The sequence below is a fragment of the Ochotona curzoniae genome, unplaced genomic scaffold (genome assembly GCF_017591425.1).
Source record: "Ochotona curzoniae isolate NIBS_2020 unplaced genomic scaffold, NIBS_Ocur_1.0 contig_66, whole genome shotgun sequence".
In the NCBI taxonomy this organism is placed as follows: Eukaryota; Metazoa; Chordata; class Mammalia; order Lagomorpha; family Ochotonidae; genus Ochotona; species Ochotona curzoniae.
In genome coordinates this window covers 4960899-4985260 of record NW_024466512.1, presented here as the reverse complement: position 1 = coordinate 4985260, position 24362 = coordinate 4960899, and the positions used below count along the sequence as shown (strand labels likewise).

The following is a 24362-nucleotide window of genomic DNA, read 5'->3' as shown; positions in this document are numbered from 1 at the left end:
CTTGTCCCTCCCAGAGGCAAGCAAAGCTCACTCCGTGTGAGGAAGGACTGTCAGAAGGTCCCAGCCCTGTGCTGACAGCTGCAGGATAGGTGTGTAAGGCAGGCTTGGGAGAGACTCCACAAGCAAGTACAGACACAGCAGAGAAAGAAGGAAGAGAGCTGGAGAATGCAAGAGCTGAAATAAAAACCTTAATGGATGGGCTTGGCTCCAGAATCGTGGGAGTAACAGAAGGAACTTGAACATAGAAAATAGAGGTAACCCACCAGGCCAGAGGAAGAGCAGGCTGAGGAGGAGGAGCAGATACCCCTTTCCACATTAATCCAGTTTGGTGAAAGGCAGAGTGGGGGCGGGGGACAGAGGTCTTGCATTGGCTTCACTCCGGGGAAGGTGAGCCGCAGCTGGTGCTGGGCCAGGCCAAAGCCAGGAGCCCTGACTCGGGTGCTTGCACCAAAGTACCTGAGCCATCACCTTCTGCCTCCAAGGGGGTGCATTAGAGGAGCCAGGAAACAGGAGCAGAGCTGGGCACTCTGATAAAAGGATCCAGGTATCCCAAGCGGCATGCTAACTACCGTGCCACGTGCCTGCCCCCAAATGTGTGTACTGCTAAAAAGTCATCACCCATTTAAAATGTTTAATTTAGAGACTGTTGTGGTAACCTGGTGGCTAAAGTCCCCATCTTGGACACGCTGGGATCCCATATTGGTGCAGGTTCATATCCTAGCTGCCCCACTTCCCATCCAGCTCCCTACTTGTGGCCTGGGAAAGCAGTGGAGGACGGCCCAAAGCCTTGGGACCCTGCACCCGTGTGGGAGACCCCAGTGGGAGAGGGTGGCTCCTGGTTCCTGGTTTCAGATCAGCTCAGGCCACTTTGGGAGTGAACCAGTGGACAGATATTTCTCTTGGTTTCTCTTTCTCTCTGCAAATCTGATTGTCCAACAAAAAATGTTTAAGTTAGTGTTTCATTATCATCAATCATCTCAAACAGCGCACCGTGCCTGATTCAGCCCGTGACCAGTCGTCTCTCCAATGGGAGTGCACAGATCACAAGGAAGCAAGTCCAAGGCTGTTCCTCTCAGCAGGCTGCATTAGAGGAATGCAGACTAAGCCCCCACCAAGCCGTCTCTGCATGGCCGCGGGAAGGGCTGACGTTCCAAGTACAGGCAAGGATGACAAGGACGCAGGTCTCGGGTACAGGTGCCAAGGCAGGTCAGCCCTGTCACTCTGGAAGGCAGTGTAGTGGTTTCTTAACAGTCCAAGCATAAACGTGCCCCAAGATGGCGCTGGCACTTCCGGGCTGCCGTTAGTCACCACCAGCAGGCCGTGGGCAGCCATGGGGTCTTCAGCAGGCAAGTGAGCCAACTGTGCCTCGGCACTGGGGGGAGTACTCAGCAGCGGCCAGAAGGGGCCTGGGAGCCTCTGCTGACTTGCAGGGGGCCCGCAGCAGGAAAGCCCACCCCCGTATGACACAACTGGCCTGATAAGAAACAGATCCAAGGTTGGCAGGCATGGCAGAGGGTGTCAGGGCTGGAGGGCGGTGGCTGCAGGGTGGTGTGTGCGGGTCCCCAGTGGGGGTAGTGTCCAGTTGTGGTCTGATGTTCTCTCATTTTGCCGGATGGTAAGCTTGGGGGAGCTGCGTAACGAGTGAATTTATTACAGTTGCGTGCGGATCAGCGACGGTCTCAAAATGTTTATTGCAAAGCCAGCACGTTCTGGGGGCATGGAGACCCAGCGTGGCGCCTGTGGAAGTGTGGGGCAGCAGGGGCTGTCGGGCACTGGCTCTCGGAGCAGTAGTGAGCAGCGCACCAGGAACAGATGCCTGTGGTTGTGCTGGTGGAGTTAGGGAGCTGGCATCGTCTGCACACATCTCCTGCCATCCTCCCCACAGAGGACGTGAGCTCCCACTTCACCAGGGGGATGGCAGGTGCAGAGGGGTGTGGATCTGGTCTGGGGACCTGTCTTTAGAAAAAGTATATGTCCATTTGCATCTATTTGAAAGAACAAGAAAAAGGTGGGGAGTGGGGGCAAAGCCAGCTTCCATCTGCTGGTTCATTCCCCAGGTGCCCACAGCAGCCAGAGCTGGGGACGCCAGACAGGAGTCTAGGTAGATTTACAGAGAGGAGGAGAGATGCATCTGTCTGTTGGTTCATTCCCCAAATGGCCACAGTGACCAGAGCAGAGCTGATGCGAAGCCAGGAGCCTGGACCTTCTTCCGGGTCTCCCACGTGGGTGCAGGGTCCCAAGGCTTTAAATTATCCTCTGCTGACTTTCTAGGCCAGAAGCAGGGAGCTGGATGGGAAGTAGAGCAGCCAGGACAGGAACCCATATGAGACCCTGGCACTTGTAGGTGGAGGATTAGTCAACTGAGCCAACACACTGGCCCTTCTTGCCGGGCCTCACCCCGCACTCCTGGCACACCATTTTGTCCCCTCTCCCCTGCCAGCTGAGAAGGAAGACTGTCCAAAGTGACTCGGAAGTCTAGCCAGGAACCCTGTGTTGGCCAGCAGCGGTGCCTACCCCACACATGCACCCTCCACGGGTGTTGGCAAACGACACCCCACCATAGGTGACACCCCCTAAGACTCCTGAACCCACCCCCAGCAACCCACCATAGGTGACACCCACTGAGACTCCTGAACCGGTGAGGGAGGGCGCCCTGAGGTCTGAGAAGCGAGTTTGGCTGTGAGAGAGGACCCGCGGCTGGCAGTTGGCACATCCACCCTGCGTGCCAGGGCAGACCTGTTCTTGGAGCCTCAGTCTTGCCTCTTGTCTCCAACAGGGAAGCACTGCACCCACACAGTGCCTCCTGGGTGGTTGCTCACGTCCAGGAATTCAGGGTCCTTTCCTGTGTCACTTCTTGGCGCTGGGACAAGTTGGCCTTGTTCAGGGTCACCAGGAGGCAGCTGGAGAGGGAGATGAGCAGAGCCAGGAACTTGCCCAGCTCCCCTGCTCTGGTCCCACCATGGACCGCCACCGGGGACGCGGTCACGGTCACAGCCAGGGCTGAAGGCAGAGAAACCTGAGCCAGTTAAGGTAACCATGTGGAGAGTGCCCCTTGGCTGTCCTCACCCCCCGTGCTCCAAGCTGGGGGACCAAGAGCACCCAGTCGTGTGGCACAGCGCACCCCAGCCCCTCTGAGCCCTGCCCTGTCCCTTTGTCTCTACGTCTGCCTCTCTGCCTCTGCTGTGGTCACTGTGTCTCAAGTGTGATAGAAACTTACTTTGAGTTTTGGAAAAAAAAATAAATTTGAAATGTTTGCCGAGGGGGCGTAAGGGGGTGCCATCCCCGCAGCAGAACAGCGAGAACAGCACAGGTGCCCCCGCAGTGTCACCTTTCTCCTGCTTGCCTGCCACCCCCACCCAAGTGCCACGTACAGACAGGCAGGTGCGAGCTGAGGGAGGAGCCGGGAGGGCGTCACGGAGGCTGGAGCTGCTTCCAGGTCTCCCACGTGAGTGCAGGGCCACGTGTGCTTGGGCCATCTGCTGCCCTTCTAGGCCGCTTTACCCATTAGGCCTCGGCTCTGGCCCCTAAGTAAACCTTTAACTAAAAAAAAAAAAAAATAGTAATTACAAGACTTCATAAATATCCACGCAGAAATGGCCATACCAGTCGGGTTTGGGTGTGCAGGACGTGTGGTGCTAACAAAACAGCCTTTAGATGGACCATGTCCGGTGCCTGCTGTCATCTCCGGGGGAGGGGGCCCCTCTGCAGGGGGCAGGAAGCCCACCAGGCGCTGTGCCCTGGGAGCTGAGGTGGGAGGGCAGAGGTGTGGGTGTAAGCACAGTGGCCTGGCTGCACGTCCAGGCTTTCCCAGAGCGGCCAAGGTTTGTTCTGCACTCGTCGCGTGAGAGCCAGCCAGCCTCAACCCCGGGTCTGTCCTTGCTAGTGACCAGAGCAAGGCCTTCCCTGTCCCTGACAGGCCTGTCAGCCAGCCCACATCCTCGGGACACCCACGGCCGCGGCCCCCCGAGGTCCCTCTGGCCTGGAGCCCCCCCATGAATGGCGTGCGCCTAGCCGGCCGTGAATGAATTCCTTATTCCTCACCCCGACGTGGGCCCAGCCCTCGGCGCCTCAGGCTGGCGGGCTTCGAAACTGTCCTGCCAGACCCAGGCATTGAACTTGGTGTTTCCAGGCCAAGTCCTTTCAGGAACGTTCTTTCCACCTCGCCCTGCCCCTCCTTAGGAAAATAGGTGGGCGGCTGGCTGGGTTTCACTGCATCATGCTTTCCAGAGGGGAATGTGGCCAGCTCGTTGGTGTACCCCGCGGTGGACTCGTACCTTCTGTCCTGGCCTTCCGCGGGGAGGGGACATGGCGGAGAGCACATCCTGTCGCGTGCCCTGAGTGAGATGTGTGTGGGAAAGCAGGCAACTTCCGGGGAGCGGCCCCCACCACTGGCCCCCGTGTGAGCCCCCCCCCCGCCGGGCCCCAGTCCTGAGTTCCTCCAGACTTGGCCGTGTGTCCCCAGAGTGCAGCATTCTCCTAGACTCCCAGCCCCGCTGATGGTGAGCGTCTCCAGGTGCCTCACCACAGCCCCTCTGGTCCCCAGAAGGGACAGCCCTGCCCCAACCTCATGGGACTGGACTTGGCACCCTGAGACCAGAGGTGTTGACTCTGCATTCCTTACCCAGTGCTTCCACCCACCTACAAAACGCAGACCAGGCCCCATGCTGCAGACACCCACAGGGATGGCCTGTGCCCCTAGGAGGGGACCATGATTGCCAGCATGCCCGCTTCTCTTCTGACTTCCTGGCTAGCCAGAGGTGGGCTGAGATCTCTATGTGCAGTATCCAGGGTCCTGTTAGGAGAGGTCCCTTTCCCAGGCTGGGGGAGGTGGGCAGGGTGGTCCCAGAGCAGATCTGGCTGGTGGGGGAAGGACCCGTGCCAGGCTGGACTTGTGCATGACCGGGAGGTGGGACCAGGAGGAAAAAACCAACACCAAAGGGGTCCGCTCCTGTGTCTGTACCGCCCCCTGGTGGAAGAGACTGGGAGGGCAGGGCCTGTCGGGGGGCAGATGTCCTTCCCACAGCACCTCCCTTCCGGAAGCCCGGGCCACAGGCAGTGCAGTTTAACAAGGGGAAGGGACTTGCTGAAGACCCCCCTGCAGGCCGCTCTGACCTCTGCGTTAGTCCTTCCACTGCTGGCTTTGTGTTCATTTGGTTCTCCCGGTATGGTTTTCCGGGTAGGAACGTAGATGATTGATCTGTGAGCTTCCTACCTTCCTTCCTTCCTACTCGGTGCTGTGCTATGCATTCCCCTCTGAGTGCTGCTTTAGCTGCATTCCCTCCTTGCTGCTGCCAGGTCCGGGGAGCTGCAGTGAGCAACAGACAGCAAAGCTGTTCTCCTCTCCTCTCTGTTCTGTTGTGACAGCTTTTCCCAGCCTCTCAGATGCATCTGAGGAGCAGAGCAGACGTTGCCCACCAAGGACCTTGGTTTGGGGACACTGTCTGTACCAGCAAGTCATTCTGCCATTTTCCCCTCCTCCCCACCTGATAACACATGCTGGCCAAGTTGGTTTGCAGGTTCACCTGGAAAGACACGTCACAGCAAGAAAGCAAATGGATGAGGGAGGGGCAGGCAGAGGAGACGAGCCCTGTGGGATGTGCCAGTCCGTGCCTGGCAAGGAGGCTGGGATGGCAAGGGGTGCTGGCATGCGAGGAGGCTGGGGCTGGGACGGCTGCTGGTTGTCATCTCCCCCAGGAGGAGAGCATTGCTGATGGCTGGGACATCAGCCCCTCGTCACCCTGAAGAGGGGGTGGCATTGCCTCACCACATAGCCCCATGGTTCTGGAATGCCCTGCATTGACGGTGACTCAGGGGTCCCTGATTGGGAACTGGGCTGAAAAGGTCCAGGGGATAGGGTCTCATTGCCACTTGCTCCCTGAGGGCCCCCCACTCTCCACCCCCAGTGCTCCCATGCCAGCTGGCAGTGCCCTGCTGGAGACACCTCCAGGTCTTTCCAGGGGCCATAGCCGGCTCATCTGGGGCCTGCATGCCGGGATCTGGCTCACAGCTTTCCAGCTTTTCTGCAGGAAACTAGAGTGCCGCAGAGTGATGCTGCTACAACAGCGGCTCAGCTTCATAACCCTGTGATGCTGGCTGAGCAAACAAGGTTCCGTCTAGAGTCACCCTGAGCGCAGCAGCCTGCAGGAGCCAAGGCTGCTTAGAAGTGGATGAGTACTGCAGCTGTGCCCTCCTCCCCAAGCCACACCAGCCTGATGGCCTGGCCCTGGGGGCTCTGACCCCTCTGGGGTGTGGCCCCTGGTGGCATCTCCCACTCTCATCCTCTTGCCACACCTGGGCCATGAAAGGTTGCATCCCAAAGGCCCCCAGCTGGCAGGCATAAGGCCCAGGGCCTAAGCCCGCAAGTACTGTGACCTACAGCGGATCCCGTCACCCCTCCTGTCTGTGGATTGAGACAAGGAAGCCACTGTGAGTGTGATGGGCTGGCCCCCTGGAGCTTCTGTCCACAGGATGGCAGGACCGGCCAAAGGGCTCCCTTGACTGACCCTGGCTAACCTTGCTCTCGAATGAACTGACACGGTCTGCAGAGCAGGTGGCATTTGCCATGTCCGCCCGAGTATCTGGCCCTGGGGCCAGGACTGGCCTGGATGTCCCTCCCATGGCTGGCAAGCCGTCAGACCCAGGAGGGGCCACTGTGTCCCTTGGGGTAGGTCTGGAGAATAACCTTGACTTTGTGGCCTCAATAGTCCCACCTATGGAAGCCCTGGTAAGTGTGTGCCAGGCAGCACTGCCGCAGCGCGGGGAACTCAGGAGGCTGGTACGCTCACCCTTCCATGCCTGTGGGCAGTGCAGGTAGGCACACACTGCAGGCCCTGTGCCCCAGGTCCCTGTCGGCCTTGGTGAGGGACTCTGGGTCATTCCCCCTCCTGCGTGTGAAAGGCCCTCCACAAGAATCAACCCCCCCGCCCCAGTCAGTCAGGACATGGCAGAAGTTCAAGTTCAGGGCCGTCCAAAGGCGCCGATCCTTGGAGCTGGCATTGACCTCCTTGCCGTGTGAGGGTTACCACACCAGCTCCTTGAGCCACCTCCCCAGTGTGGGGATAGGGCAGGGTGGAGGGGGTCCAGAGAGGGTGGGCCCGAGAGATGGGTCAGCGCAGCCCTGCCCTCCTTGCGGACCTGGGCTGGGTGAGTGAGGGGGCACACAGCTGGCTTCCAGGGCCAAGAACACGGGCTCCCTCTTGCAGGCATGTCTTCTGACAGCCTGTGTGCTGTTTGGGACATGAAGGCAATGTCTTGCTACAGGGCTGGTTAAACATGGGGCTCTGAAACTTCTCTGCCCAGGCCACAGCAGCCCAGCCTGGCCTGGCGGCTGCTTCCGCAGGCCTTTGGGGGTGAGGGGGAGAGGCAGGGTCAGCTAGCCCACCTCCAAAGAGAAGGGGCCACTCTGAACACAGGAGCAGGTGGACATTTGGGTAGACACATTGCACCATCCAGCATGGCAGACATAGGGGGTACAGGGCTCAGGGCCACCTGTCAGGCTCAAGAGAGGACCAAGTGTATGCTGTCTGGGGGGAACAGCCTCTGGTAGCAAGTGCCCTTCTGGCGCCTTGGCCCCCAGGTGGGGCGCACACGGCCCCCTCCCGGTCTGTGCTGCTGGGTAGGCTGAGCCACCTCAACAGTCTTCTCTGACTGTGTAACCCACAGGGATCCCCTTGTTGCCTTGGCCACTAGGGAGCTCTAAGCTCTTGTTTAGTTTTGTTCTGCCCTAAATCCCAGGCCTCTGCTGTGGGTATTTTCCCATCTTCCTCGCTGTGTTTGCAAGGCCACCTCTCACTTCCTGCGGGTCCCTGCCTTTCTAGGCCACCTGGGATGCTTTAAAAAGGAAAGAGCATCTCTGACAGAGTGGCCCAGCTTCTCCTGCTCTGTCAGCCACCCCTGTGGAGGGGACTTCCCAGTACCCCAAGGCCCGCAGCCCTGCTCTGGCTGTGGCCCTCTTCCAGGGGCCACCTGGGACCTTCTCCTTTCCCATGTCCCTAATCTCATGCTGGCCATGGTGGGCTCCCACACGCATGTGTGTGCACAGTGCAGCTGTGTCCCGTGTCCCTGCTCAGCTGTAGCAGTCTTTTGCTTTGCCATTGAGCGCGCTCAGGTCGCTCCACCCACATCCTCTGAACAAAGCTGATGGGGACACGCCTGAGACCAGGAACACCTAGAAGAGATGACTGCCACTGTGGTGTGCGTCCTGCCAGCCACCTGTGGGTCTTACGGGGGTTGCATCCTCGTGGTGCTCAGCATACAGGGAGTGTCTGCTCTGGGTGCTGGGCTGAGCATGCAGGGCGTCACCAGGGCTTTGGGTGTGCATGGCTGCACCCTTGGGAGGCACCCATCTGAGTTCTGTCTCCAGCAAGGGGCAGCTGTGAGAGTGTCAGGCCCATGTGAATCCCTGGGGAGCTGTGTCCCCAAGCTCAGGCCACCCCTCCCATGGGGCTCCACCGGTGGGGCCCTTGGCAGCACCAGCTGAGGGCAGGGGAGCCTATGGAGGCGGGAACCCACATCTTCCCCAGAGGAGGTCAGGATGGAGGGTCCAGGAGTGAATCCTGTTTTGCCACTTGGTGGTCTGGGTGAGACCACTCGTGTCCCTGGTCCTGGGTGTCTTCCCCCCCTGTCACAGCAGGGAGTGCTGCCCAGCTCTGCCCCAGGCCCTCCAGCAGTGAGACCCCAGCCAGGCCCGGAATGTGTGAGGGCCATGCAGGGCATCAGGGAGGGCCTGGCAGCTCCCTCCATGCACCGTGGGAGAACACGGAGTGGGACTGGGCTGAATGACACCTCCGTGCCCCAACAGGAGCTGAACAGGAGGTGGGTGGAGGAAGCATTTGTGGAGAGACCCTGGGTGATCACGCAGCCAACTTCCTGGGCAATGTGACAGTGGGAATGCGCATTGCAAGAGGCTAGCTCTGCTCTTTATAGCCTAAGCCCACCGCAGGTGCACATCCACACCCCAGGCGTATACCCACACACCCCCCAGGCATGAACCACACCCCAGACGAGCATCCACACCCCAGGCACAGGGCCACACACACCCCCAGGTGGACAATCCCCCTAGGCACACACCTACACCCCAAGCACACACCCACACTCCAAGTGTGCCCTCACACCCCAGGCACACCCCGTGTTGTCTTGAAAACCTTCATGGGTCCTGCTGCTCGGCGGCTGGATGGCAGTCCCTGTAGGGCAGTGTCCCCTGTCCCCTACCTCCTGCAGCCTGTCCCAGTCCCACCTGCCAGCCCAGGCCCTGGGCTCCCCGTGGGTACTAGAGGAGACCACAGGAGGTTGGGGCCACCGTTCACCCTTCTGAGCACTCACTTTAAGAGAAGGTGGCCTCCTTGGCAGCCGTGGAACCAGACAGACTCAGATATGCATCCAGCTGAGTGCCCACGGAGCGGGGACTGTGTAAAGAGCACCCAGGTGGCTTGGGGGACACTGGCTGCCTCTCAGATGGTACAGTGGCCTTTGTCACCTGTCTCCTGGCACAGCCAGCGGGCAGGTCTGCACTTCTAGCCCTGTGGTGGCGGGACATGGCACTCCAGGGAATAGGGGCCTCACAGGGCCTGGAGTGCTCATGCGCCTGTGTCTGTATTTATACCAAATGATTTTTTTTAATTGGACATACTTTTTTTTCTTTTAAATATTTATTTGAAAGGTGGAATGAGGGGGGCGGGTTTCAGTAGTTCATGCTAAGTGGCCACAACAGCCAGGCCTGAGTGAAGCTGGAGAGGGAGCCAGGAATTCCATCCGGGTCTCTCACATGGGTGCAGACACCCAAGTACTTGGCCATAAGCTGCTTCCCAGGTGCCTTAGCAGGCAGCCAGATGGAAAGTGGAGCAGTTGGGACGTGAATGGGCACTGAGATGTGAGCTGCAGGTTGCACCACACACCCAGCCCTCCAGAGGAGCACCTTGGGCCAGGTGCAAGTGGGCTCTGCAGGCTGGCTGGCCTTGTGCAACCTCAGCTCAGGAGGGCAGGAGCAGGCAGCAGCCCTCCAACCTGAGGAGAGCGGAAAGCAGAACTGTGTACCCCTTTCTCAAGACCTCGGCTGCAGGGTCCCCACCTGGGCTGGCTCGTGGCCTCAGGCTTGCTTGTGACCTTGCAGGCAGTACCGGCCGAGTCCCTTAGCATGCATCTCGGTCACCAGGATCCACAGGCAGGAATGAGCTCCTCCTGTCTGGGGTCTTGGCATGTACTGGTGTCCCCCCAGCCCGAACCTGTCCTGCCCTGACCCTCCCCATGAGCCCAAGGGCCAGGGCAGCTCCTGGCAGCCCCCAGGGTGTGGCTTTGCAGGAAGCGAGTGCCCTGACTAACCATCACTCTGTTGTGCAGGCCCAGCGATGAGCGCCATCCAGAAGTGCAGGCCGATGGGTATGTGGACAACCTGGCCGAAGCTGTGGACCTGCTGCTGCAGCACGCACACAAGTGACGCATGGGGGCGGGGTGGCCTCTATCTCCTCCCACCCTGACCACACCCCCCACCTTCTGCCCTGTGCAGATAGGTGAGGGCCACCCTTCCTCCCACACCACCTAGCCTCCTGGACAGATGGGTGTCCCTTTCACGCTCCAGCTTCCCTGCCTGGGCTGATGGGCAGGGACACCCGCGGGCTCAGGCAGGAAGGTGCCTCGGGGAGCGCCAAGTCCCAGAACACTGAACCTAGCGTCATGCCCGCAGCAGGCTCCGCCCACTGTCTGCATCAGATCTGCACGTGTGCGGGGGGCCGGGAGGACTAGGGGGCCCCCACACCCCCGCTCAGCATGGCCAGTGAGCTCTCTGCCTTCCCAACAATGGCTGGCCTCTGTGGAAGGATGCTGGGGCTGTGCTTCCTGCTGGGAGGGGCGCTAACCATGCAACCTGGCCAGGCCAGAGTGTGTCACGCCCTGCACCTACGGGAGGAAGTGACACCCCAATAAACTTGGCCTGCAGCAGCACCCTTGGCACCAGGCTCTGCCTGCTGGGGAGGGACACTGGGACCTGAGCAGGTCCTGCAGGGTGCCAGAGTCCCTGGACACCTGTGAACCCACTCCTTCCAGACAAGGTGACCTGGGCAGCCATGCTGGCTGAGCGCCCCAAGGCCAGGAAGCAGTGAGCAGGACTTTGTGGACCAAGCTGGGGTGACTTTGTCACCAAGCCTCAGGGTCAGTCAGCTGAAGGGCAAACGTGATGGCTGTGTTGCTTCTGCACCCACTGTGGAAGCAACCCTCGGTCCTGCCCAGTGGGGTTGTCACCCATGGGAGCAGGCGAGGAGGAACCCCTGGCCCAGAATCCCAACATCCAGCCACATGCCATGGCTGCCAGCCAGCAGAGCCAGGCACTTGCAGACTCTAACATAAGCAGCAAAGGGGCCGAGTCTGTTTAGGAGGAGTGACCACTGGCCCGGTCAGAGTCTCTGGTGCCACTGGTTAGCCAGAAGATGCCCAGATGCATGGTACACTTGCCGGGGGGCTGGGCAGACAGCAGGACCAGGAGGGGAGTCACAGGTCCTCTGGTCTTCCTCTACCAATGCCAGCACTGTGCCCTCTGCAGAGGGCAGGGATAACAAGCTGCCCCCAGCAGGCTCACTGTTATTCTTATTTTATAGATAAAGACTCGGGCGCAGTGAGAGAAAGTAATTTACCCAGGGTCATGGTAAGGGGATAAGCAGAAACCTGTGAGTGGGCCCTGCCCCCACACCCCTAGAGTTCTGCTAGCACAGAGGCCAGGCCCTGAGGCCCAGCCTAGCCCGTGGGGAGCCATGGGGTTCAGCCTGAAGTGGGAGGCTTTGCTTCACTGAGCCCTGCGGGGGGGGGGGGGTTGCTGCTCCCCTAAAGCCATGGAGCTGCCCACAGCAGTCCTGTCAGCCACCTGGTGGGGTCACTCCCAGCAAGGGCCTAGCTGTGGCTGCTTGGGTCTCTCCTTGTCTCCCAGGAAGACTTGGTGAAGACTTCTTGGGTCAGAGACTGTGGAAGCCATTGGCCACAGGGTTGGAGTTGTGGGCTGAAGGCTCTGAGACACCCCTTGGACACTTCTCCCACAGAGACCAGGACAAGTGCCAGCCTGGGTTGGGCCTCGGTGCCCAGCAGAGCAGCTGGCAGGAGTGGTCTCAGGGTGCCACCTGGGGAAAACCCAACTCAAAGCCACTGTGATTTGGCCCAGCTGGCGCCAGCCTCCTACAAACTGCCTTGGGGCCCACATGGCTCCCCATCCCTGGGGCTCCCTGGGGACTCTAGAGCCTCAGGAGGGGGTGGTGCTCTGTGACACGAGGCTGGGGACAAGGTGTGGCCAGAGACCTCCACACCTGGTGTGATGTCTGCTGGCACGGACTGCTGCTCACCTGCCTTCAGTGCAGGCTGGACACAGGCGGGTCGAGCTCACGCCTGGACCTGCTTGTTGGACCTCCTTGGAGAAGTTGGTGGCTGACAGGTGCGACTCCTGCATGGTCCTCTTCTTATTTGAAAGGCAGAGAGCGAGGGACGGAAGATTGCCCATCTGCTGGCTCACCGTCCAGATGCCCATCTCTCCCAGGTAGGTGACGGGGCCAAGGTACTTAGGCCATCACCTACCTGCTGCTGGGCAAGGTATGCACTAGCAGGAAGCCAGAATGGAGAGTGGAGCTGAGACTTGGACCCAGGCCCAAAGGGGTGTGGGCGTCCTAGCTGCTGGGTGGACATCCACCCCACCCCACCCCACCCCACATGCCTGTCTCTTAGCGGGAAGCAGGCACCCAAGGACCAAACCACACAGCCCAAGCAAGGCACTGCAACCTGCTGTCCCTCTGTGAGGCTCCAGGGCAGATGGGAAGCTGCACCAGGATTCCTTTGGAACAGGCAGGAATCGTGCAGGAATCGGGCAGAGGCAAGTGCCTTGCCTGCTGCAGCATCTCCTGGGTGAGCCACAGGGAACTGACAAAGGGGGCCATGCCCAGCCTGGGATCCAGGACCACCTCCCCACCCCAGCAGCCAGATTCCGTTTGGTTTAAAAAGACTTGCTCTGCATGCAGCTTGGCATGGTGACTGCTCTGAGCCTCAGTCCGAGAAGCGCCAGGACCCCACGGCTATACCAGGTAGGCAGCAGGTGTGGGAATTAAACCTGTGCATGCTCACCCAAGGCCCACGGCCACCCTGGAGCTCAGTGTGGACAGCAGCTGGACACCAGCCTCCTCCCAGCCGAGGCCTCCCTAGCTACCCTGGGGGTGGTTAGCAGGCCATCCTGCTGGGCGTGGCTGGACTGTCCCTGCTCCACACTCGGGGATAAGAGACAGGGTGTCACCCTCTGCCAACACAGGGTCCCCAGCTCCTGGCTGGAGGGACCCCACCCACAGCAGGCTGGGGCAGCTGTGCCCCCTGCAGTACTCCAGTTGGTGGGACAGAAGGACCTGGTCCGTGCCCCGCTCAGGTGGAAGGTGGTAGACCTGCCAGTTCCCCGCACCCAACAAACACAACCGGCTCCAGGCAGCTGGGTGCTGAACCAGGAAGGTTTATTTACACAGTAAAAGTAACAAGCAAATTCCTGAGAGACTAGAGCGACTCTAGTGCAAGACAGTCGTGGCAGGCGTGCAGGGCACAGGCTGCAGCGGGGTGTGGGCAGGATGCGCCCTGCAGGGGCTGGCCCAGCACTGCTGCCCACTCACTGTGCCTCCTCAGGCTGTGGCAGCACCCGAGCTTGGCTCAGAGAAGCTCGCTTGAGCCCAGGTGACTGCCTGCATGCCCTCCGCCAGCCGAGCCCCAGGCGTCTCCCCACGCACTGAAAACACTTCACTTGCCAGAGACTATGCTAGAGGGGTCGGACTACCCTACCTAGGCTACAAGATCTCCACATCCACCTGCTTTAAACAAAACCTCCCTTCTCTCTCAAGAGACCTGTTTCCTTTACTGGCACCGCCCAGAGGGATTTGTCAGCAGCATGGGGTGGTGAGGTGCGGCGCTGGCCAGCCCAGTCAGGGCCCAGGTCCTGGGGGCAGTGGTGGGCAAGCCCGGAAGGGGCCACACGGCCCCCTGTGACCTTTGGCACCTAGGTGGAAGTGTGCAGGGTCCATGGACTTGGGACGGGCGGCGGCAGCAAGAGCCACAGATCACACCCCTGCACTGGGGAAACCCAACTGGAAACTGGCATGTTTCCTCTTGAACTCAAACTTTTCCTTCAACTTTCTTTCAGCATACAAATTCACAAAACTTTCCTGCTACAGAAGTTGTGTTGAAAAGTAAGGCTTTCTGAGGGTGAGAATGTGTATACGTGTGCAGGCAGGCTCCGGCCCTGCCAGCCACAAGTAAGGCAAGAGGCTGTGAGCCTGTCATGGCGAGGCACGACCCCGAGCCTGCCGGGCCCACTGTGGGACAGAAGCCCCTCAGCCCCAACCTGCCTGGCCTTGGGGCCCCTGGCAGGTGGACGGCCGGGTACAGCCACCCCGCTGGGTGTTCGGCTCCCCAGAGGCAGCATGCATGGACAGGGCTGAGGAAAAAGCCAGGCTCCTGCCACGAGCAGCAGCGGGAACCACTGCAGGAGGGGAGGCAGCCCCACCCGGTCCCATGGGGACAGGAAAGCCTGGGGACCTCCCGCTCCGAGATCATGGGCTGCTGTTTGGGGCTGCTCAGCAGAAGATGGGGATGCTTTTGAGAAGGCTCCTGCTCCCTGCCTGGAGTCAGCTGAAGGCCGTCTCCCCAGCAGAGGCTGCTGCCCCTGGGGAGAACCTGGCCTGGATACACATGGGATGACCTGGGGCCGGGATGGCTTCTGCCTGCGGTGTCCCTGGGGCTGGCAGAGCTGCCTCACTGCCCTGTGGCCAGCGTCTACCACTGGAAAGGCAGTCAGAGCAGGTGAGGCTGCAGGGTCTGGCCGTGCCCACCCCTCCCTGGCTGGCGTGGACACTATGTCCCGGTGCGGCCACTCCAGGTGCCAGGCTCTCCACCCAGGGCTCCTGCTTGCATTAGTTATGGCCTCTGTGGCCCCAGTGGAGGTCCCCACTTGGACACGGCCAGCCCCAGCACATCCACTGGGCCATCGCCGGTGGCTGGCTTTAAAGAAGCTACCCACACTTGCAGTGTGGCCTACCCACTGGAGGCAGCCGAGTGCTGACCCAAGCCTCGACCATGTCGGTGAGTGCAGAACACCGCAAATTCACTGAGACCCAGAAAGCAGAATCCCTGTGAAGTGTCCCCAGGGCAGGCTGAGGGGGGATGGGTTTGGGCTGAGGCTGTGGCCAGGGCCTGAGCAGGTTGTATGTGTGCAGCAGGCCCAGGAGTTCCACAGAGCTGCTCGCCCTTCTGTGGTTCCGGCCTGCCTCTCGGGGCTCTAACGCCCCCAGGGTAGCCCCGTCCCCCACCCCCCAAGGCGGGCCTTGGGCCTACCCTCTGAGAGCCTCAGCCTCCCACAAGTGGAATTAAGGCCAAATGGTTCTGCTGTTGATACAGAAGGAGCATCTCCACCTTCCCAAGCCTGAAGCAGGGAGACCTGGGAGAGAAGGCACGGCACAGACTGAGGGAAGGGGGCTGAAGGCGGTGTCCCCGCAGCGGACCTGAGCGTGGCCGAGCAGGGCCTGCCTACAGTACTCCTAGCAGGAGGCGGGCGGTGCCCAGCTCTGCCCCACAGCCATGAGGATGAGGGGCAGAGACCCCACTCACAAAGCTGCTCGAAGGGCTACAGTAGTTCAGGGACCCGGACGCCGACACACTCGACAAGCTGCTGAGAGCAGGCGTTCTGCCGGTGGCACAGCCAGGCCAGCTGCTGGGGACTGGGAACCTGCAGGCCGTGCTGCGCCTGGCGCGCCCGGGGCCCAGGCCCCTCAGTTGTTCTCTATCTGCTCAATGTCCAGCTCGCCATCCAGCGAGCAGAGGCCCTTCCCGGCAGCCCCACGGTCCCGCCAGCCCGGGGCTGGCTCCAGCCTCCTGCTGCCTTCCTCGTCCAAGGTGCAGCCGTCCGACTCCTCACAGAGCAGCTCCTCCTGGCAGGCAAGGGGGTCATCCGAGGAGGAGGGCACGGGTGTGCCAGCAGGGGTCCTGCCTCCTGGGCCAGAGGCTGCCAGGAGGGCGGCCCAGGCTCGGGGGCCACTGTCGTCCATGGCCCCACTCAGACAGCTGAGGCTGCTGAAGGTGTGTCCGTTCTGTGGGGGAGAGGAAGAAAAAGGTTACAAGGCAAGCCCTCAGAGCTCCCGGTCTCACCTCCCCACGGCCTGGGGAACTCAGAAGGAATGGGTGCCATGCTCGCCCCCGTCCCCGAGTCTCCCTTCACCCAGTCAGCAGCAGGTGTAGGCAGTGGGTGACTGCTGTATTGTAAGCACCCAGATGCCACTCCTGGTGCACATGCCAAGGGTGTGACCCCCAGGCCTCACGGGCTGGCACAGGACAAGGAGTGGGGGGTCTTTGGGGATCAGATCATGAAAGGGCCGAGGGGAGGACAGACCTCAGCCCTGCTGGAACCTTGCTGAAGAACTGGGAGAGACTTGGCTGGAGCAGTGGGAACAGACCAGAATGGAAGCAGGTACTGAAGGCCCCACCCAGCTGCACAGGCAGCCTCAGCCTTGGGCTGTGCCAGTCTGCCCTACACCTGGCATCTCCACTGCAGACTGGGAGGCCAGGCAGGGGGTTGACAAGCACCCTGGGGCCACATCTCCTCCGTTCTGCAGTGACTGGGCCCTTCCGTGCAGAATAAGTCATGAGGTTGGCAAATCTTGTCACAGGCAAACCACAAGCTGCTATGTCCCTCAACAGAATCCCTCTCAGAGCTGTTCCCTGGTGCAGCCATGCCGACAACCAGGAGCCTGGGCTCATACCCCACCTGCCGGCAGGAACGTGACAGCATAGTGGGCAGTGTGAGCTCCGCCCAGGGCTCGTGCTGGTAATACCACAGCACAGTCAAGCTCCAGAGCCACAGGAATGCGTCCTTTCAAGGTCAAGTTGTGGCTTCAGGCCCAAGTGTCCCCTCCTCCCAAAGGAGCTCAGTGGGAACTGTCCTGGGGGTCTTGGGCTACATGTCAAGGGTAATCCAACAAGACCACCCCCAGCCTCAGAAAAGCAGTGGCAGCCTGCTCCAGGATGCATTCTCCCATCCAACCCACTGCCATGGTAGCAGCAGCGCCATTCTCTGCGGTCACCTGTTCCCACTGACCCTACTCGGGAAGACAGAGCCCAGGGAGGCCCAGGCCTTGCTTCCCATCTGTGAGCTGAAATCCAGGGCCCAAGCCCACGCAACATCACCCACATGCTGGCCATCCAACAGCTGTCTATACCAGAGCGCCACAGGCTTTGTGGGTAACCCACTCCAGCACATGTTCACACGTGGAGAAGCAGGGCCAGGCCAAGGCCAACCATCTGTGGGGTGGGTCTGAAGGTGGCAGAGCAGCAGCCTCCCCTACCCATGAGAGGGGAGGTAAGTTTGGAGACAGGGACCTGCCAAAGGCCAACCCCAGCTCACTGGGCTGCTTCGCCAGCCGCTGCAGGGACCACCAACCCCCAGGGCTACTATCAAGCCTGGGTGGATCCTTCTTCCCTGGAGGACCCGCTCTGCTGCCCTGCTGTGGCAGCAGCAGCTTCCAGGCTGAGGCTGACCTCTACCACCACACCCAGTCCCCTGCACCACCTCCGTGTGGGGCTCCTCCCCGCACCTTCTCACAGGAGCCCTCGCGGGGCCTCATCCAAGGCCCTGGGGCTCAGCAGCACCACCAGCCCTTCCTGAAGAGCAGCCCAGCCAGCAGCCAGCTGCCAGGCCCTGCCAGGGTGCCTGTGCTGGGTAGTGGCATGCTGGAAACCCAGCGCTCCTGCCCCCAGCACTTGCCTGCCACCAGTGTGTCCCCAAGGCCTGCATCCCTCCCAGACCAGAGGGCTGTCCCCTCGGCCACTGCTCCCCAATATGGTCCAATCCCACAACCCTTGTTGGGAGAGGGTGTTAGCAAGCCTCTTGAAAAGCGAAGCCCCAACAGGCCCAAACCACAGGCCGGGGAGACAGGCCTTGCAGCCACCCTGCTGGACACGGCAGGCGCAGGCCCTGGCACAGTGGGGGGATTTCCTCCTCTGAGAGAGATGCTAACAGGAGACCAGAATTCTCTATCAGGAGAATACCATGCAAGGAGAACGTATGGCTAATGGCCTGGAAACTCCACGTCTCACGACTGCTGGACAGTGGCACACAAACTACCCAGGCAGCAGGGCATATGGTTTCCTGTGGGTTTTTTTTAGAATTTTTTTTTAAAGGCACAGGCATATTTTTGGCCTATCTGTAATCCATCTTTGGTAAATCTGAAGGTTGCATGAAAGCCGCACACACCGGAAGCCACGGCTCCAGCCCCAGGGACTGTGGGGGCTGGGCCACAGGGTAGGGACTCCTCCCCAGGGCTGCCGGGGTCAGGGCGGGGAAACAGCCAGGCAGGTGCTGGCCAGCTCCAGGTCAGCCTTCCCTGGGCACTCACTCCTCAGGCCCCAGCAGGCTTCTCAGGCACCCGGGCTGCACCCTGTCACAACCCAGGCAGGGCCTCTTCCGGTGCTGCGCAGGCCATGATGGGTTCCTCCCAGTTCTGGGAAGTGCTGGGTTTTGGCTCCCCAACCTGGCCACCTCCCCACCCTCTGCACAAAGGGAAGTGCCAGCCTCAGGCACAGGTGAGAAGCCAGGCAGCCTCATCACCTGAGCCCCGTGAGCACCCTGGTTCATCCCTGGACCCTCGCTGTTCTTGGTGACTACAGGTCCTGGAAGCACATGGGAGGGGGGTGGCCCTAAGGATCTTGAGGGGGGAAGCCTGCCCTGCTTCCGCTCCACTATGTAGGGACCAACAAATGTTTCCCAAGGACCTGCACGTGATGGGCAAACTGGGCACACACCCACCTCCCTGCCATGCTTGCTTACATGCCATACATCCCTTGCACAGTTCTGCAGCAGCCCAGCCTGGCAGATGGCTGGCCTGGACACAGGGAGTAGGGCCGACGCCAGGGGGCCTCCTGGTGCTCACACAATTGGAAAACAAACATTTTGCTTCTGTGGTATGTATTCCGGCCAGCACACACTCAGGACGGGACTTGGGAAGCTGCCTTATTTGCAGCTCAGCGCAAAGAGAATTCTTTGTCTAACAAGTCAAGGGACCTTTCTAAGGCACACAGGGCTTGGCAGGGGTCCAAGGCCACGCTACTGCAGCCCACAGGCTCTGGGTGGCAGCAAGCAGGAGCAAACATGTGGGTCTGGGGCAGGTAGATGGTGGCTTGGAGCTAGCTGTGGCCCCAGGAGGAAGCAGCTGGGCTCTCCCTTGCAACAGCAGTGTCCATAAGACCCACAACTGTGACAGGCTGGTCTCACCACATCATCCACAGGGCCACGGCCAATGGTACGCACTGAGGCCTCTTAGCTTCCAGCAAGGCTGGAGAGAAATGTAACTGAGGGCCTGGACATGCCTGGCTAGAATCCCGCTGCCTGTGCCTGTTGGCAGCTCGAGGCCCGTTGACCTTCTGGACCTCTCCTTTGCACAAAGCCACAGGTTTGTCTGCAGGGTTAAGGGACTTGAAACCAGCTGCAGAGGGTGCTGGTTTGCTGAGCTCCTGGCCAATGCACTGGGGCCCAAGGCAGTACCTGTGGCTGAAGCCACAACGCCCACAAAGGACCTCTGGCAGCTTGGCTGTGTGTAAGCGACCTCCACCAGCCACCCTGCCACCCATCTGCATTCAGAGCAGGAAGGCAGGCCAGCAACAAGAGGAGCCAACATCACAGCAGGTAGCCATGTCCTGACAGGAGGGCAGAGTGGAACCAAGCTAACTGCTGAGCACCGAGTCATGGGGCAAACCTCAGATCCTTCCCCAGCGACAAACGCCTCCCCCTTCTGAAGGGCCAGCAGCACGCCCCCTCCACACGTTCATGAAAGCAAAAATGAACAAGGGAGATGGCTGGAGAGCTCTGGAGGGGCTGTACCTCTGTGACGATGGGGGGCCTGGGACCCCGAGGCAGCAGCAGCTACCAAAGGTGAAATCAGAGAAGCCAAGACAGAGCTCTGAGCAGACAGCTACGCTGAAAACAGGGCTTGCTGTGGCCCTTCACAGGGCGACTACACACAGAATAAAGCCCACAGTGTCAGCCCAGAAGGAATCAAGGGACAGGACAATGCTCCTAAATAAAAATACGAGAAACAACTAATTTGATATGATAAAAGAATACATGGCCAAAGCAGGGAGAGGCGGGCAAAATGGTGTTGTCACCATGGCACATGGCCCCTGTGGCTTCTCAGAATACTGTGCCAGCATTCCTGTCACAGCCCATGACCTCACGTAGGTGACCCCCAGGGGCAATGAGGACTCGCAGGCACACTGCTGGGAGCACCCAGAGCTGCAAACATTGGAGTCCCATCCACAGAAGCAGATGATCACAGGTGGTTCACCCCCATGGCAGAGCAGGACTAAGAACCAGAGCGCAGCGCCAGCCTGGGCCTCGGCATGTGTGGACCTCGAAGGACCCGTGTGCAGTACAGGGCCAGACCCTCGTCTGACTCCACCTGCAGCGGGACATGCTGCTGAGGACGCTGAGGGACACAGCACGCAGCAGGTAGCTTCCGGGGGGCAGTCACACCTCCTGGGGTGGTCCAAATGTGGCACAGCAGACTGCCGGCTGCTGAACGGCTCCAGGGTCTCCAGGCCACGGAGCTACACACTCAACTTACAGGAGTCAAGTGTGTGCTGTACACGCTCTAATTCAGTAACGCTCAATGTCAAAGTCAGAACACAAACAGCCAACCAGGACTCAAAGCACAGGCAAACAGGAACTTGCCACTCTGCCAATGACGCCATACTTTTAAAAGCAGAAATGAACAGAACACAAGGACATATGAATAACTTGAACTATATCAAGAGCTGCCCCACAGATTAGAAAAACCATCTGTTCTCCTGGCAGGCCTGAGGTGGGGGTGGGGAAGAGACCCCTGAGACAGAGCTATCTGGGGCTGCATCTAGCACAGCCACATGGCCAGCAGGGCCTGAATACACACTTGCCACTCCTGGCCAGGAGGACTAGAAGAAACAGGGTGGCGGCTCACTGCTAACAGGAGCCCAAGAGCCAGCTGCCAGCAGGGACACAGGACAAAACAAGAATAGAAACTTGTGGCTTGCCTGGGGTTATAAACGAGCTCCACAAGGAGCCCAAGAAAGGAGCAGCTCACTGCCGGCGTGGGGGAGGTGGCGGAGCTGCTCAGCATTCTGTGCTCTTTGCAGCGTGTACCGTCCCAGCCTGGAATGCATGCTGGCCGGCTGCATGACTGCATGTGTGTGTGTGTGTTGGGGGTCACTTTAAGAGGGAGGATACACTTTTTATTTACTCACTGGGATTGTCACAAGGAAGCCTTCACTCTCTCTCCTGCTGAAGCTCTGTGCTGTGTCTGTCTCTCCCTTTTCCACAGTGCTCTGTGTAGCCACGCCAACCCCACCAGCCCCAGGTTCCTGCACCTCACACTGGCCCATGAAAGCAAAAGTGTCCCGAAGGGCCAGGGTTCCCACTGGGGCAACACCTGCAGGCAGGGGGCAGCAGTGGGTCACAGGACACAGGAAGGGGAGATTCCCCAGGAATGGCCACTGCCCACCCAGCAGCCCACCGGGACATGCCGCATCCAGAGGTCCAGCAGCAGCCACCTGGAGCAACTGCCCAGCCCCACCCCAGACGCCGTGGCTTCCTAGTGTGCGACAGTGACCCTGATACCCACTCCAACACACACAGAGGCCAGGTGCTGTGGAACCCCAACAGACCTGCCACATCGCCACACCTGCTCAACTCCTGCGCAGGGAGCAGGCCTGCCTGACTGGGGGGAGGGAATGCCTCGGCTCCTAACCATGAAACCCAAGTCATAAAGCCACAGCGGGCAGACACAACCCAACAGACCTTAGCATGGAAAACTCCAGAAGCACATGGACTCGTGCTCAGCCCTGTGCAGGCTGCCCAGGGGGAGGGCCACATCAGACACAGGCCTACAAACTCTTCTCCAACCACCCGACCCGAGCAGTACAGCCTCAGGGGTCACCCACGCAGTCTGCAGAGTGGGAGCAAGCAAGCACCTCCTGGCCCTGGAGTGTCTGGGAAGGCCCAATGGGACGTGGCTTCACGTGCTGGGTGTCCTGCGCATGTCCTGCCTGCCCTGGGCACACACCACAGGCTCCTTGGCGTGCACCCCATGTGGCACCTTCCTGCGCTGAAAGACCCTGACGTGACTCAGAGCTGCTGAGCTGAATTACACCTGTGCGCTGACCACTGCCCCACCTCTGGGCCTGGTGCCATCGCTGGCTGGCGGTCTCCTGCGACTCTCAGCTTGGCAAGTCTCAACATGCCTCTAGGCCTCCCACAGCAGCCAGAGACCTAGCCAGCCCAGAATCCCACTAGCATCTGACCTGTGCCCCAGGTCACACTGAACTCTGCCAGGACACCCCCACCCTGAGCCCCTTAGAGAGCCCCTCCCCACCTGTGGAAAAAGTCACATTTCACAGCCTACCTCTGTCCCACAAAAGCCTCAGCAAAGAACCCCACGGCCTTGGGCAGGATGCTAGGCCCCAGGCTAATTACAAGTCTCTGCCAGCTGCCCCATTGATGCCCACAAGCATGGGTAAGGTCAGGTGGCCACACAAATCAAGAGGGACAACAGCCCTAACAAAAGGACTTCCATTTCTCTGGGTCACCATGCAGTCCCAGTCTCACTTTCCCCTTCTGTAAAATGGGTGTATGGAACAGCCGCCAAGGGCTAGAATGGGGTTGAAATGAGATCACAAATTCTGCCTGACTCAGAGGTCTGATGGTGCCCACGCACCAAGCACAGGGAGGGGCTGCCATGCCTGTGAACAGCCCCAGGCGGAAGCCCCACTCACCCCACCCTGTCCCCACGCACAGGTGGTGAGAGCAGAAGTCCCAGGCCTCGGCTAGCCACAGCAGTGCTGCGGGGGCGAGGACCCAGCAGCAGCCCAGCCAGGCATGGCCGGCACATTTCAGCATGCCCAGGCAAGGCTGGTGGCTATGCACACGCTCGCTGAGGTGGGTGTGGAAGGGCATTCCTCAGTGCATCCTGCTTCTCCAGATACAACCAGCCCTATTGTAGAGCTGGGGGTGGGGCGAGGACAGAACACCAGTGCCCAGAGGCCATGCTCCCCTGGAGGCCACCACAACCCTGCTGGTGATCTCGCCACCTGACAGCCCCTCGGGTTGCCCCTGGGCCCAAGAGGGCAGGGACAGGAAGGTACTCTGTGCTGCACAAGGGAGGGGGCAGGCACCCAGCAGCTGTTCCTTGAAGGGCACAGGGATGTCGGGATGTCCCCATGAGGGTACCAGACATGCACACTCTCTGCTACCAACAGCATGTGGGGGCTGGGCTCTGCCGGTCACTTGGCAGGAGGTGAGATGCCCACCTGAAAGGCTGCAGAGCATGTGGAAGCTCCCAGCTCAAGGTCTCCATGGGCTCCGCCTGCAGGCTCTGTGGGGCTCGCCTGGGCAGGGCCTTTTCCCAACTTCCTCAGGGACACATCTCACCCTGCGGTGAATTTCCCCACAGGCTTATTTTTTTCCCCTTTGTTCACTGCCCTGTTGACAGGCCAAACAGGCAATACATACACTGCACAGTGAGAGAAGCCAGGAGGCCTGGTAGCCTGAGACAGGTCCCTCCAGCCTTCCCCCTACATTCATGAGACCAGGGTGCCTGGCAGACTGCCCCAGGGGAGGGGTAGTAAGCCCAAGGTCAAGCTGGAGCTGTCTCAAGCCTGTGCCCTTCACCTCACTCCCTCACTGCTCCCAGGAGCTCCAAACTCAAACAGCACAAATCCCACGCAATTCCTACTATCGCAGAACCCCTGGCCAGTGCACAGGCCACAGGGTTAAAATACAGCACCCACAGGCCCTCAGCACTCCCCTGGGCTATCCTAGAGGGCACCACTGTCCTGGGAGATTGGGCACTGGCAGAGGCAGGTAGAGGGGTGGCCCCTTTAACATGTGGGAGGACTGGACTCCAGTAGCCCAGGCAGAACAGCAGAGAGGCCTGAGGGTGGAAAGGCACATCCTGCTGACCCCACACCACACAAAGCTAGAGGCAGAAGCACCAGGCAGATGGGAGACTGGCCTGAGGCCCTGGGCAGTCACTGGCCCTTGGAGCCAACCTCCAGGTGATAAATGATGCTGAAGAGGGCTCAAGCCCCTCCAGGCACAGGCAGCTTCCATGGAAACCCACAAGTCCGGTTCTCATCACCTTCTGTCTCCTTGCACAGGGAGCACACGCCTGTCCCCTGCCCTCGTATGATCATCCCAAGGTGTCACCAGGGACCCAGGATGGTCAGAGTTGATGAGCTCCAGTGGGTCAAGGAGGACAGCAGGTGCCCCTACCAAGAGACCAGCTGCAGGGCAGGGCTCCAGCCTCTGGCCTAAGAGTCAGGAAGAACCCGCTTCTCCTTTTGCAACATTA

The 24362-nt window shown here is 60.2% G+C and overlaps 2 protein-coding genes across 4 annotated transcripts in view; one reads left to right on the top strand and one right to left on the bottom strand.

Moving 5' to 3' along the window:
- The window catches only part of LOC121164076 (phospholysine phosphohistidine inorganic pyrophosphate phosphatase), a 74435-nt gene extending 63010 nt beyond the window's left edge, over nucleotides 1-11425 (top strand). For 2 of the 3 annotated variants that reach the window (XM_040991961.1, XM_040991959.1), the window contains one exon: nucleotides 10336-11425. In XM_040991961.1, the coding sequence (XP_040847895.1) occupies nucleotides 10336-10432 (97 nt within the window). In that variant the 3' untranslated portion in view covers nucleotides 10433-11425. The remainder of the gene's footprint in view (nucleotides 1-10335) is intronic. The other variant, XM_040991960.1, reaches the window with a different exon arrangement.
- Nucleotides 11426-13445: 2020 nt separating this feature from the next.
- Nucleotides 13446-24362, bottom strand: part of FAM53B (family with sequence similarity 53 member B) — a 60359-nt gene continuing 49442 nt past the window's right edge. Inside the window, exon 4 of the mRNA XM_040991958.1 lies at nucleotides 13446-16079. Within this exon, the coding sequence (XP_040847892.1) occupies nucleotides 15762-16079 (318 nt within the window). The 3' untranslated portion in view covers nucleotides 13446-15761. The remainder of the gene's footprint in view (nucleotides 16080-24362) is intronic.